At 39.5% G+C, this 15,680-nt stretch overlaps 1 protein-coding gene across 1 annotated transcript in view; it reads right to left on the bottom strand.

Moving 5' to 3' along the window:
- Positions 1 to 15,680, bottom strand: part of LOC149321544 (inter-alpha-trypsin inhibitor heavy chain H4-like) — a 34,026-nt gene that overhangs the window by 3,115 nt on the left and 15,231 nt on the right. The window contains exons 10-19 of the mRNA XM_089524060.1: positions 14,420 to 14,601; positions 13,964 to 14,146; positions 12,774 to 12,913; positions 11,867 to 12,012; positions 9,170 to 9,208; positions 9,008 to 9,076; positions 6,785 to 6,919; positions 3,320 to 3,436; positions 2,462 to 2,633; positions 1,522 to 1,676 (exon numbers count right to left, since the gene is read on the bottom strand). Of these exons, the coding sequence (XP_089380186.1) occupies positions 1,522 to 1,676; positions 2,462 to 2,633; positions 3,320 to 3,436; positions 6,785 to 6,919; positions 9,008 to 9,076; positions 9,170 to 9,208; positions 11,867 to 12,012; positions 12,774 to 12,913; positions 13,964 to 14,146; positions 14,420 to 14,601 (1,338 nt within the window). The remainder of the gene's footprint in view (positions 1 to 1,521; positions 1,677 to 2,461; positions 2,634 to 3,319; positions 3,437 to 6,784; positions 6,920 to 9,007; positions 9,077 to 9,169; positions 9,209 to 11,866; positions 12,013 to 12,773; positions 12,914 to 13,963; positions 14,147 to 14,419; positions 14,602 to 15,680) is intronic.

Genomic DNA, 15,680 nt, shown 5'->3' with positions numbered 1-15,680 from the left:
TCTTCCTCTAGAGTACCCTGGACGCTGCTGGGACCACCTAGAGGCTCTAAGGGTTGCTGGTGCAAAAGTTAATCTTCAAAAGTGAATGATTAATTCTGACCAGACGTACGCTTTTATGCACCAATATAACAAAATAACTGAGAAAAGGTGATTAATTATGGGCACACTTTCCTTGCTCTGGCTGGCAAAAAGATAGGGGAATTCTTCTTGCCCTTCAATTCCCTTTCAATATCAGCAGCTCTGGTATCTTTCTGGACAAGCTGTCTCAGCTAGGAACTGGAAATACTGCTTTGCAAGCATTGCGTTCCTGTTCAGATGGACAGTTCCAGAGGACTGTACTGGGGATTACCAAGGCATTACCATTTTTCTGTTTATTTCTTGGCACATATGTTTCAGGATTCCACAGTTTGACTTTTGACTCTTGCGCTTAATGCTGATATGAAAATACTGAACTAGGTTTGGAGTTGTTGTTGTGCCCTACAAGTCATTTCTGACTTATGGTAACCATAAGGTAAACCTATCATGGGGTTTTCATGGCAAAATTTGTTGCAGGGGTGGGGGTGCCATTGCCTTCCCCTGAAGGTAAGAACATATGACTCGCCCAGTGGGTTTCTATGGCTGAGTGAGGAATCAGACACTGGCCTCCAGAGTGACAGTCTGACACTGAAACCACTGTGCCACACTGGTGAGGTGTTATCAGTAGATAGATGACAACCAAATATCTCTCTCCTTGACATCAAATATATTGACAGGGTATTAAGTCAGTGCTTGGGCATAGATGAGATAAAGACCAATACATCCATGCTTGATGTGGACAAAACTGAGACATTGTTATTAGGTTATTTATCTTCCCCAGTTAATAGTGTTTGGCTTGTGTGTGTTTGTGTGTGGGGTTGCATTCCTCCTAAAGGGTCAAAAACACTTTCTGGTGATGCCCTTTGGTCCAATTTTATTGTGCCTTTTATCAACATGGGCTGGTGCACCAGCTACAATTCTACCTAAACAAATATACACTGGCTTCAGTTATCCATGTCTTCGGAACCTCTCAACCTGTTGCACCTGGGGTCTGATTCAAAGTGCTGACTTTGAACATTATGGGACTTTGTAGTTTGAGACTAGAGTACGCAAAGGATCACCTGCCTTCACATATATGTGCCCAGACCTTAACATCCACTTGTCAGGTTCTCTTTTCAGTGTTATCCCTAAATGAGATTTGGAAAGTGGTTTTAGGGACAAGGGCATTTTCAACACTTGCATCTAATTATGAAATACCTTCTCAAGGAAAGCTCATCTGCCAACAAAATGTCAATAAGGTGAGCAGCAAGTTATGGCCTTTGTATTTTCCCAGGCCTTTTAATGAACTCCAGCTCAAATCTCTTTATATTGGGCATTTTTAATGCTTCTTGTAATATGATTAGAGTTGTGTATTTTGCATGAGTCTCTCCCCGTTGAATCTTCCCTGAAAACCTGCTTTTCAGACAGCGTGTAAATGCCCCTACACACTTCTAATTTATGACATACCAAGAGGTCCAGTGACGTGTTCAGAAAAATTGCTATCAACGATGTATAACCCAAGAAAATCTTCAGGAAACTTCACAAGTGATATCTTCATTGTGATGTTGTCCACTCTTAACAATAGACTCTTTTCTTCTTCAACTTCAACTATAATGTTCAGCCTGAAAATAAAGCTCAGAACACTTTATACAGCACCTAAAATGCCTGGGTTCCATACAAAAATATACAACAAGCACTATTCACATGCATGCAGTCTCAAAAACAGGGCTGCAATTCACTTTTAGTTATCTTAATCGCATTATTATGACTTTTAATTAATTAATCAATCAGTGGATTTAAAAAGTCAGTCTGTGTATTAGTACAAACAATACTACTGGAGTGAAAAGCAAGCTTTATTTTTTAATTATACACATACATATCATAAAGGGCATCATAGAAAAAGCAGTCACTGTAATAAACAGGAACAGGTATCTTTTAAGATTGTACTTATCATCTGCAACTTTTATAAATAATCATAGCTGCTATCTGCATTTTTTAAAAAAATTGTAATAACGCCTTTCCCCTTCCCAAAAAACTCACACGTATCAATTAGGACATTTTAAAGTCAATGTATAAGTTTTTAAATGATTAATAAGCTTTACTAAAAATAATTAAATAAAATAAATAAAAACCTTTACACCTGAAAATATTGGAGAAATGACTGCAAGACTAATGTGCTATGATGAATGGAAAGCAATCTATCTATCTAATCTATACATAGATTATATAATTGTATAAAATTGTAATAATTATAATGTAATTACATAATTATAATAACAAGGGAAAGGGAGCAAGAGAGAAATATGCAATAGATATATAAAAGAAATATAAATAGATGTATAAATTATAAGTCAATGTCAGATTCAAAGTCAGACCAACTATTTGCCAAAAGAAGAGTAGGTTTTACCCCACGACTGTGAAAGTTGTGCTCATTGTCCATGGAAGCATGGTTGCATTCCCATGTAGATTCACAACAATATCTTGTTTTGAGATGTTGATTCGTATATCAGGTTTCTGAAAGGCTATTTCAAACTGCACAAATAGTCTTCTTTTCCCAAGCTTGCCAGTCACCTGAATTCCTGAAATGCCAAAAACAGAGTAAGGATAACTATGGGTTGCTCCTTGGTTGTTTCTTTAAAAATTATATATAAAAGCATTGTATGGCTGGAAGAATAGCATTCAATGGCATAATAAAGTGAAAGAAAACTAAAGCCTAAATTTCATCAGTAGGGTTGCTGCCACACTGCAGAATAAATGCAGTTTCATACTGCTTTTACTGCCATGGCTCAATGCTAGGGAATCCTGGGAATTCTGCAACATTCAGATTCAAGTATTCTGGACAACCAAGCCAAATGCATTGGGAATATTAGCATATCAACACATCTTACAAACAAACATTAATTCAAAGTGGAAAAAAGATTTAGACTGCTGCCATACTGCAAAATTAATGCAGTTTCAGAGTGCTTTAACTGTTACAGCTCAATATTATGGAATCCTGTTTGTTGTGGTACCAGAGCTCTCTGGCAGAGAAGGCTAAATATCTTGCAAAACTACAAACCCAGACTTTCATAGCATTGAACCATAGCAGTTAAAGCAGTGTTGAACTGCATTAATTCTACAGTGCAGATGCAGCCTTAGAAGGGCATAACATTCAAATTTTTTATTCTGACCAAGAAAAGGGTTTCATAAAGATGTGAAGAAGGACATTCCCCCAAAAGCTACCTCATAGTAAAAGAGGATGAGGTAGAAGGTTCATCAAGCATACCTTTTTCAGGATCAGATAACAAGTTTATATGTGTTTCTGGTTGTCCATTGATGATTAAACAAAGGGTATCATTTTCACTAGGCAGTTGCAAAATGATCTGTGGAAATGATGAATTGGCTGGAAAAAAGAAGAAAAAACATTTTACCTATAATCAGATCTCCTTTTACTTATTCCAGAGCAGCAACATCTACTAATATAAATAGTTGGGAAAAGTAACATGTACAAACTATACATAGCATTATCTTAAATTTCTAAAAGTTAATATAATACTGTAGTAATGGTTGCTATGTTTGCAAAAAAAAATGAAAATAATGCTAAGGTGACAATTGACAGATGTACTTTTGCACACTGTGCTTGGATTCTATGGGACAAACTATGCATGATGCTGAATGCATACTTAGAAAATATATTAGATTTTCTTCTTAAAAAAGAAAGGTGTAGATGAAGGCAGTGTTTCCCTAGCCACCTACTGCTATGGCCCTATCTGCATAGGCCAAATGAATCAGTCTCCCTGTGTCCTCTCAGTAAGAAGTCTGGTTGATGCAAGGCCCAAACCCCAAGACTGGCATGAATATTTCAGATGATGTCTGGCCCATTCTGCACCAAACCCAGGGTATACCTCTCTTAATATGGAGTAAAATAAATCAGTTTGGTCCAGATCTTCCGGGAAGATTTGGAGCCCTTCATTCTGATGCTGGGTGGCTGAATTAAATATATCCTGCTGTGCCACCTTGCATAGCTACCACCATGGCACATCAGTTGCTCTCAGGTCAAATCGAAGTACTCAGCCATGTGACTGACACTGGGCAACTCGTTCTGATCTCAGAACAAGTAATGCACCATCAGGCAGCACATTGGGACACATGTAAGAACATCTGCCTGGTGTCAGAACTTGAGATAACGTGAGGCTTGAGGTAACCGGGGGGAGGTCAGGGCCAGGATACTTTGGGCACCCCCAAAGTATCCTGGCCAGTGAAGACAGGATCTATGCCTCTTATTAAAATATTTTAAACTCTGACATACTTTATTATAAAACATTCATCATCTCATAAAGTTTGGCCCTAAGTTATCATGTCAAGATCCTTTAGTTTGTTTCCAGTAGGGATGTAAAGAATTCTCATCACTATTCATTAAACATACAAGATATTGATTACTCGATACTTCCATAAGCTCTTTAACAAGCTGTAAAACATGCAGCTTCTTGACCAAGGGATAGATTTTTTTTTAAAGAAAATCATTTTCAAATGAAGTAAAGGGATGAGACCTTTGAAAGGAGATTTCAATGGGCAGGATTGTATTTTATATAAGCAACCATTCAGACTGGGTGTTACCAGAGGGTCTTACTAGAAAGGCTTACTAGTTGTCTATTTCCTGTTGCTTTGTCATGATGATGGCCCTACTGCTTGCAAAGGGGAAAATTCTGGGGCTTGTTGCATTTAACGAAAGCCTTTTAAAGTTACAATTTATGTTTTTATTCATTTAATATCCCTTTGTTGTTTTTGCTGTGTGCCTTCAAGTCATTTCTGATTTATGGTGACCCTAAGGCAGACCTATCATGGGGTTTTCTTGGCAAGTTTCTTTGGGGGGGGGGGGGGTTGCCACTGCCATCCTCTGAGACTGAGAGCATGTGACTTGCCCATGGTCACTCAGTAGGTTTACATGGCTGAGCTGGCATTCAAACCCTGGTCTCCCGAGTCATAGTCCAGTGCTCAAACCATGCTACACCATGCTGGCTCCCAGTATAGGGACTCAAGGTGGCTATAAACTTATATTTTAAGCAGTTGTCTTATGCTAAGGACATCTATGGAGATGTGCACTCTGGAGACCAGGGTTCGAATCCCAGCTCAGCCATGTAAACCCACTGTATGACCTTGAGCAAGTCATACTTTCAGCCTCAGGGGAAAGCAATGGCTAATCTCCTCTGAACCAGTCTTGCCAAGAAACTCCTATGATAGACCTTAGGGTCACCATAAATCAGAAACGACTTTAAGGCGCACAACAATATCAACAATCCTGTCCAAATCTAGGATTCGATGTATTCCTGCATGGCAGAATGGGGTTGGATTGGATGGCTCCTGGGAGTCTCTTCCAGCTCTAGCATTCTGTGGTAACAAGTGGGGAGAGAAGAGGAGGGAAAAAACTCATGGATCATGGTCATGATTACCAAAGGCTTACTAGTTTTCTTTAAATGCAACAAAGGCTTTCTTTAAATGCAACAAAACCCAGCATTTCTCCTTCACAAGGAACAAAGGCCATCACCATGATAAGCAACAGGAAATAGCTAACTAGGAAGCCTCTGGTCTCCAGATTGCACATGTCCATAGATGTGCTTAGCATGAGACAATTGCTCTTATGATGGCTTAAACTATATGATCTACACTCCTAGATGGTGGACTATATCACCTAAAGTTGGTATGGGGCAGGGGGACACCAAGCCCAGCAGCTGACAGATCTTGCCGACCAAAACCTTTTTTGTTTACTAGTTACAATTGTATGCCACCTTTCCTCCATGGAGTTCAAGGTGGCAGACATAGCTTTCCTCTTTCCCACTTTATCCACACCACAACATCCCTGTGAAGTAGGTCAGGCTGAAAGAGAGTGAGCCATTCAAGGCTACCTAATGAGATTTCCTTACATAGTGAAGACCTCAAATTCCCAAATCCTGGCCTCACACTGTAAACTACAAAACCACAATGGTTTCCCCTGTATTCTTTTGGAATATAATGTGATGTTGATATCAAATGAAAAAAAACCCAAAATGAATCAGTGCTTTCAGATCTCATTAGAATTTAATTTTTATAAAATCAAAATGAGATTTTCTTTAAAGTAGCTAAGGGTCTATAATGCCACTTTCTAGCTAAGAGGAGGGAGGATTTATATCAGGACATTTTTTGTCTGTGTTCTTTTTTTCCTAATAAACCATTAAAATAACGAATAGGACTTTATTGCACCAGCCTGTTGTCTCTCAGCAATCATGTTGCAAAGGGAATATTCTGGTGGGAAAACACTCACTATTGCACTTCTCTGGAATCTTGCTATTATATTGCTTTCCTGCACTCACTATTCCACACTGCCTCGTTAATTCCACCTTCCTCTCTGTGTATGTCCTATCCATCACATACTTGCCTTCACATACTTACCTTTTGATTTATTGATTTATTAATTTATTTGCCATAATTGAGCAATTACAGTAAAATGATAAAATTTAAAAAATAGAAAAGGAAAGCAAAACTAAGTAAAACCATCCTCAGCCTGCTTGGTAATAGTGATAGTGAGAGGGAGTCGAAGAGGAGACAAATCACGTCCAATCAACACGACTGCCGAAATATCAGAACCAGAGGCAGTAGTGGAAAAGCAACAATATTGGGAACCATTGACAGGTTTTCCTCATCACTGAAAAGGTGCACTCCACCAATAATTGCAATGCAAAGCAGCAACAGGTACATAATGTTGTGTGATAATTACCGTCCACAGATGCTATTGTCCCACTGTTATTGCGATTTACCAGCCTCAAGTGAAAAGATGTACCAGAGCCCCTGCAACAGCTTTTCTTTAAAGGATTATCAGGAGGACCAGTAAGACCAAGAAGACGAGAAACAACTAGAAGAAATGCTCATTGTTATTCAATTATTTTCTCAGTGTTTAAAGTGTTAAGGTATACATGTTGAAGATCACATAACACTGAACTTCTCAGAGACCTTCATTACAAAGACAATGAAAAAAAATATAACATCACTGTTGAAGTTGCCCAGGAAAAATGATACATTGGTCAAATAGGAACTTCCCCCATCTACGCAGCAGGTGACGCAACCTGCTTTAGGTGACACCATGCACAGAGGGTAGATGAAGCTGGAAGTTGATGTTCTTCTAAGTTTATTGTAAGTAAAGTAAAGTATAGCTCTTTGGATTTTGTTTTATTTTTGGGGGGGTTGTGATGTATCCTAGTTTTTTTTTTTTTTTTAATGTTTCTGCCTGTACTGGGATAGTACAAATGATCCAGGACAACAGAAACATTGTCTGCTTTTTAAAAAGCCCAAAGAATTAAAACAACAAATACAACTGTCAACAGTAACATTTACTCCATGTGTTCAACACTAAAGGGGCTGTATGGTTCTATACTTGTGGTTCGTACTGTGTTCCTTAGTCTTTCCTCACTGCCATGGGGTGGGGGTGGCAAAATGGACATCCTTACAATTTGATTAAGATTTTCAGAACACTGTTTCTCTAAAAGAAGAAAACTGGGGCTCAGTGCAAAGGCCCATGAGAGATCTGCATGCTGAAATTTGGCCAAGTAGCCTACAATTTCATGAGAAATGAATGATGATTGGCAAAGGTGCCAGCAATGTCTGTAGACTTTACAGGAACTAAAACCAGACTGAGTCTGGAAGCAACATGATGAGACACCAACTAGTAATAAGTGGAAATCTATGTCTTGAATGCTCTCATTTCTTTGCAGTAGCATAGAAGAGCCCGTATGCTGTTTTGGGGTGTGTGTTTTTGTTTAAGGAAACAAAGCAACATAGGTTCCTTTCACAGAACAGAAGTATACACTGAAGTCTCGGGGACTCTGGTCCTTTGATTGCTAAAATCAAGACTACATTCTCAGGTGAAAATATATCCCAAGTATGGAAGCCGATAAGGCTTCTAAAACAAGACCAAAATTAGAAAATGGGGCACTTCACGGGGTTTCTCAGTTAGCTGCAGAAGCAGAATAAATTGTGCAAATAAATAGATGCACTTTATAGTTAATAATGGTTTCAGACAGAGAAGGCTAAATATCTCACAAAACTACAATTCCCAGAATCCCATAACAATGAACTATGGCATGGTATCAAGCTGGATTATTTCTGCAGTGCAGATGCAGACATACATACATATTAGTAATTCTCTGATATTTCCCCATCACTTTTATCTTTTTTCCTTGTATTTGCCACAGAAAGTTCATTAAGAGGGAAATGATGGTGTGGATGCACAATGGCTTTTGATTGGTAACCACTGCGAGCTCTCCTTCTAAAAGCATCCTGACTTTGTCTGTTGATCTTGCTACTATTCCTTTAATGAGTGGTTATTAAGCGGCTCTTCTCGATAGAGTGCTTTCAGGTGAAGCTTTTACTTTGCTTTCACACTCTTCCAATCCTGGCATTTTACAGGTAGTCCAGCTTTTTTCCTCCTCTCCCTCCTACAGCCTTCTTGTGTTGTCCCACAGCTTCTTTCAGCTTTTTCTCACCTCAGAAAAACCGTTAATGATAGAAGGTGAAATAGGCACACAATACCTTTTGAGTTTTAATTGTAGGAGAGCTTCCTAGATGCATGAGGAGCAGAAGCACAAAAGGCTGAATTAAAGCCACAGCGCCATATGCATACACAGCTCAAGTCGGTGTAATTTTAGCTATTAGACTGAAAGGTCTTATGAGATGCAAGCAGCCTTTAGGTAGTTATTTATATGCCTTCAGTTCTGAAAATCACAACTGACATTCCTTCAACCCAACCACCCAACCCCCATTCTCTCTTCAAAATACTCTTAGCTTTGAAATAGTTTTGAGATGCTATTCATTATAGATGTTTTAAGAAAACAAAACATGCACCCTCAGACTGGTCTGCTTTAGAGCAGAAAGGTATTTCTACATTTCATCAAATTTACATTTAAGATTTAGAAAGAAAAAATAAGGATATTTGGAATAACATTACCACTGTGTCCAGGAATAACAGGATCAATTGGTGGTTTCAAAGCCGCCACTACAAAACCTCCTATTCCCCCTGTGAGAAATTCTTAGAGTTAGACAATTTTCTGACAGCATGAATTGTTAGGAATAAACTGTTGGTATTAGATTGCTAATGGAGATTACATACCATAACTTGGAATTATGCTGCTCCTGAAATTCTCATTATCTGGACAAAGAAACAGTGACAAAATTAATGTCAACTTTATTTTAGTGCAGTCCTACTGCTCATCTTCTGTGACGAACTGACTTACAAACCAGCCAATCAGAAGCCAGAGATCCTAAGCCAATCAGGTGCTGGCTGAGGAGTTTGAAGATTACGCTTGGCAGTTGGGTGGAGTTAGTTAGGGTTTGGAATCCTGAGGGATAAGGCTGGAGTGGAGTTGGGGAGATAGTTAGGATTAAAGAGAGAGGGAACGGTAGAGTCCAAGAGAGGACTGGGTTCCCATAGTTCCTAAGGGAATAAGTTACTTAAGGAACTGTTTTGTCCAGAGAGGGACAGTATTCATTCTGGAGAGTCTAGAGAGGAAAGACTCAGTGTAGCCAGACTCAGGAAGAGGGATTTGGGTTACATAATTTCTTGAGTGCTAGTATAGCCTGTGTGGCGGAGTTATTATTAGAGAGTTAAAACCAGACCTGTATATATGTAACTAAAGAAGACATAGTAACCACTTAATGTCTAGGGCCGGTTACAAAAGGGCGGTGCTTCCGCACCGCCCTAACCCTAGTGCATGCTCATCACGCACTAAACGGCAGCGGCCCTTCCATACGGCCGCCGCCGTGAGGACGTCACGGCCGTGCCGCCTCTAGACAGGGCGGCGCGGACGTGACGTCCTCAATCCGCGGCAGGGTGCCTAGGGCGCCCTTTCCGCGGACCAGGAAGGAGCTGCGTTTCGGAGCTCCTTCCTGGTCCGCGGCGCCGCTTTGCTTCGCTGGGCGCAGCCTTCAGACGGCTGCGCCCAGCGAAGCAAGGGAGAAAGGGGCCAAGCGGCCCCTTTCTCCCCCTCCCTGCTGCCGCGGGGTGTCCTTGGGGCTTGAAGCCCCAAGGACACCCCTTTTCAGGCTGCAGGGAAGCGGCGTTTTGCTGCTTCCCCGCAGCCTGAAAAGCGGCGGATCGGGGCCTCAGCGGCTGCTGGTGTAGCCGCTGAAGCCCCGATACTCCGGGGAAAGGGGCGGGTCCAGACCACCCCAAATGGGTGGTCTATAACCCGCAAAAGTTACCTTTGCCTATTCTGTTGTAAAATAAACTTTTATTCTAGTTGAAACATCCACTTGGTCTGTATTTTAAAATCTATCCACACTACTGCCCTTCAAAACCCCACAGGGGTGTTGGAAAGAAATGAAGGAAAGAATTGTGAGGTGGTGGGGAATCGTTACATACCCATTTTCATCCACATGATGATCTCATAGTCCCTTGCTAAAGGAAATGAAATCTACTAAATTCACTATTTTGACCTACCGCAAATGTTTAACAGGACTTTAATAATAATAATAATTCCTGACTGCTTCATTACAATGCAATGCCTTCCTTCCTGAAAGAGTTCAGGATGATGTGTTTGATCACCACACTTCCATTTAACTCTCTTTCTCTCTTTTTTTTCCACACACACACACACAACAATAACAACTCCTGTTAAGCCATATTGCTGATTGGGTTACTTTGGTCCATCCCTATCTTTCAACATCAGTACTATGAAACAGGCTGATAGAAAGTGGTGGACCAAAATCACCCAATAAATGAAAAATTATTTGACTCTAAATCCCACTGAATCAATGGGCAATGCATTGTTAGGGTGATCTTTTTTCTGTCAAGACTTGCATTCCCTCTGAGGCAGTCTGTAATAAGGAGTGGTGGGTGAAGGAGAAGAGTACATGCCAGAGGCCTGAACAAATGCCAAGGATCAGGCAAAATAGGCCAGTTACTACAAGTTTTCCATTCTAGCCACTGCATCTCACTTTACCAAGCTATCTTTCAGTGTGACCTAGGCATGAGACATGGCACAAATATCCCGTCAACACACAGTGAACTGAAGACCAACTTCCCATGTATAATTTTTAAAAACTATCTCAGAAACTCAATATATAGCATAATCCACAATTATAACAACCTTTGTGACGGTGCCTTTTTTCTAAAACCATCTATATCATGGTTTATTCACCTTAGTGGAAAGCTCATGCAAATTGAGGCAGCTGATTTTTGCACATTCATCCTCCTCACATAAATTCCTTGTCCTGCCAACTGCTTCATTATTTCACTGCAATTGTTTGTCAATTGAGAGATGTGTGCAACACCAATAAAATGTTGGTGTTGAGAGTGACGTCATTCCTCTTTATCAGATATGAAAGACATTTAGACTCAGAGCCTTATCACATGCCAAAAAAAATCGAGAGGCGGCGCGAGAGAAGTAGCTTTCTTTTTCCCTCTTCACATGCTGCTATAGCACTTCTGTTCTCCTTCCAGAGAGAGATGGTAGTAAAAGTGTATGTACCTTTTGCCAGATGGATTTTTCCAATACTACAAAAGGCACACTTTTATGACCATTTCCCTTGGGAAGAAAATGGAAGAGGCATAGAGAAAGGTGCTTCTCTCTTGCTGTCTCTCAGCTTTCTTTTGTCATGTGATAAGGCTTTTATTTTTGTTTTCACAATTCAGAACTATTGACCCACTCCTCCCAACCCCACATACACAGACGTATATATACACACAGAGGACACCCCTGATTCATTCTTCTGTCACATCAACTGAATACTTTTCAAGAGAAAGGAACGTGCTACCATCAGTTGCGTTTCCTCTCTGTTGACACCAAAACATTTTGTGCTCATTTACCTGCCTCTGTAGGTTTATTTGCCACCTCTTCAGATTCAGGTTTGGTGACCACCATGGAAGTGAGGGGTGTAACAAAGCTAAATTTCAAGGAGAGGTTCAAAGCTTTGCTTTCCAGGTCTTTCTGCTCTTGTCCTTCAGCTAAAACACTAAAATAGAACATAGGCACTATTTGATTATAGATATCTTTCTTTAACATTCATTAAACAGGAGCTTAATATATAGTTTTTTGTGGGTTTTTCGGGCTATGTGGCCATGTTCTATAAGAGTTTATTCCTGACATTTCGCCAGCATCTGTGGCTAATGAAACATCAAGAATAAACTCTTATAAAACATGACCACATAGCCCGAAAAACCCACAAAAAACTATGGATGCTGGCCATGAAAGCATTCAACTTCGCTTAATATATAATTCAAGGATTGAACTAAATTATATATTTTTCTTGTTTTTTGGCAATGGCGATCCTCCATGTGGTGAAAGATATCTCTGTTTGACATAGTAGTTGGTTTTTCCCACCTACATATTTTGTCTTCAGCTTAATTTGGAAGTCTGATTGCTGAGACATGTATGTTTTAGATATCTTCCTGTACGAGGGGGAAAGGCTCATTCCTAGGGGACTGCCAAGTTTAACATTCAGATAAACAGATAGCAGAGAATAACATGCTTCAAAGTCCTGATTTTGTGTTAAGAATATTCGCTCACTTTCAATGGAACAATGAGAATTGGAATTAATTGCCCAAACCACAACATTGGTTTACCTCTGTTTTGAAACTGCCACCAATAAACTGAGAGCATATAACCCTTACTTTGAAAGTAAAGGCTAGTGTGTACATTTGAGAAGCCTGCATGCTCCGATCAATTCTTGTCACATAATTTTGCAAAGTGTTAATATTACATATTCTTTCTTACGATTTTTCTAATAGTTGTTGAATTGTTAAGTAGGCCCACAATCTTTCAATGAAATCTCCAAATATGTATTTCTGATGTTGAAATACTTGTTCCTTTTCTGTTACATTGGCATCTTCTTTAACAGTCAGGTCACTGGAATGCTGCAAGGAAAGGAAGTGTGGATTATTCATGGTAACACCCGATCTGAACATAGAAGATAATAGTGTTGTTGTTCTGCTGATATAGCTGCTTCCATCGGCAGAACCAGAAAGGGTAATACTTCTCCCTATCAAAACCTGAGGAATACTCCAAAACAAATTTGAGGGCACTATGCAAGGGTACTGTCATAGGCGGGGGGTGGGGGTAAATCTTGTTCTACCAAATATCCACAAAGGCAACACTATAGTTAGGCCATAAGCAAAACGTGAAGTTGGTTTAACTAAAATTCAAAGATCTCTTTCGAACAGATCTTTAAGAACATGAAAAGAATAGACATCTATTGACTGAATCATAAAGACAAAGAATTAAGATGACACTCCCACCAAGTTCTGAATGTATGACTCTTACTAATGGGTCAAATGGCCTTTTCAATGAATACATTAACTTTTTCAATTCAGCATGTTTTTCTGTTAACATGGTGACGTTCAGTATTCAAATATCTATTTGCCTGGGGAAAAAATGAGCCCCTGTAAAAATGAAAAAGGGTATGCTTGGTAAATTCTTCAGGAAAACAGAAACATATGTGCTTCTAAATAAAATGGATAACAATGATATATATATATATATATATATATATATATATATATATATATATAGGGCATAGAGCCATGGACTTATGAGCTCCCAGCACCTTTGGTCAAAATCCATTTGTATACTTCTGCTGGAGGTCTGGATCTGCCGGAATCAGCCATCCACCCCTTCCTTCTGCAGCTCCAAGTACACATACACACTCTACAAATCTGCTCTGTAGAGCTAGAAATCCTTCTGTATCTCCTTACAGGTGATAAGGGGGGACACAATAGAAAGCTGGAGGAAGAAACTCCCAATTCCACTGTTGGTGGACAAGGAAGTACATCACTGGATCTTGGTCACAGAGATAAGACTTTTTTGTGCCCCTTTCATGGAGGCCCTCAAGTCCTCAATTTAAAAGAAACCTCCGGAGCTATGGATTTGTCTTCATGCAAAGAAGCTATGCTTCACATAATACTTACTGCTTGAGCTTTAATTTCCACAGGAAGAACATCAATGTCATTGCCAAGCTTTCCAGCTACTACAATTTCAGAGCCATCAAAGAGCAACTTGAAACTATTCTGAGTGATCTCGAGAGCGGCATTGTCTGGGTACTTCATTTCAATTTCCTTCAGGATGGGAGTAGCAATCTCACGGTAAAAGCCCTTTTATGAGACAGACAGAAGAGATAACCATAGGAAGAAATCTAATTTCCCAGTCAGGAAAATATGAAAAGATAATAGGTGTATAATTAAAGGTGTAGGTAATATAGGCATATAGTTAACCAATTAATCAATCAATCATAAGCGTGTAGAGTGTAGATATAAAGAGCTAAATCTAGCTCTACATTGACAGATTTTTAAGCATAGCTGAATAAATGTTTTAGACATTATATACAACTAATTATAACACTAGGTTTTTATTATTGGCTTTCCTACTTGAAGCTGCAAGGCTGCATCCGAGTCCTCATATATACGGCGAGCAACTCCTCCATTTTCTAAGGCCATTTTCTCCAGAAATGCATAGCTGACATCGAAACCGAAGCCAAGGCAGTAGAGGAAGTACTTTCCATTATTAGCCTTCTTTATATTTTCTTGAATCCTGTCTACATTTTCTTCACCTGTAACATTTTTTAAAAAAATACAAACATAGCCAATGTAACACAAGGCCTAAATTGAACATTAGTCCTACCTAACAAGTAATTTAGTTGTGACTAACAAGCACAATTAACAACCAACTCCTAGCGAATGACTAACAACTAACAGTGTAATCCTAGGCCTATTTACTCAGAAATAAATCCAACTGAGTTCATTGAGATTTACTCCAAGCTATATGTGTGTGTAAAAAAACAAGGAGAATTTTTTATGGACTGTAATGGGGAGATTGTCAAGTGAATGAACATGTCATCCACAATCCTGTTGGGTTCACAAAAGTAGCATGGAAGGAATGTAACGGTTTTGCTCCCTGTTCTCATTTGATTAATGTGCAACCGATGAGAAGGAATTTAGGCACAGCTTCAGGCTAAATGTGTATGTATGTCGGGGGTGGGTGGGTTGTGTGGCAACTGGAAGGGCTTTGGATTTCTTTCTCCAAATATCTCTACTTTGCAAGTAATTTATAAGAGCAATGACTTAAGAAACAACTTTGGCATACCTTGGCAATTAGGGTCAATAACATGACAAATACTAGAATACAAGTATATTGTAGAATAGCACTGTGACGAGCACGCACAATCCTTTTCTATGATGGCAGGCACCTGGGATTGCTTATCCCACTGCTGCCACCAAAATATGTGACACACACCACTATCCTTTTCCATGATGGCATGCACGTGGGACTGCTTATCCCACCGCTGCCACCAATTTATGTGAACACACTTTTTATGTCCTACCACTAAGTATAATTGATGACAGCACCCTGGGCCTTATCATCCCACCACTGCCACCAATTTATGTGATGTAAACCCACAAGTATCTCCTATGATGGACAACACCTTTCTGTCCAAAGTTTGGTAGCATAGTTTAATATTCAGGTGTCAAACAAGCCTCTATTTGAACCAGGAATAAAACTTTATTTATAAAAAGGTTTAAACAGTATTTTGCTTATTGATATGGTATATATATTTGTTACCTTCAGATATTGTTTTCTTAGCTTTATTCAGTTATAGATTTAGTTCACCTCCACACTCTCTCCTGTAAT

The sequence above is a fragment of the Sceloporus occidentalis genome, unplaced genomic scaffold (assembly GCF_023333645.1).
Source record: "Sceloporus occidentalis isolate IW3139 unplaced genomic scaffold, rSceOcc1.0.p SCAF_1, whole genome shotgun sequence".
Taxonomy (NCBI): domain Eukaryota; kingdom Metazoa; phylum Chordata; class Lepidosauria; order Squamata; family Phrynosomatidae; genus Sceloporus; species Sceloporus occidentalis.
The sequence above is the reverse complement of the archived record's forward strand: the minus strand, read 5'-3'. Positions and strand labels throughout refer to the sequence as shown.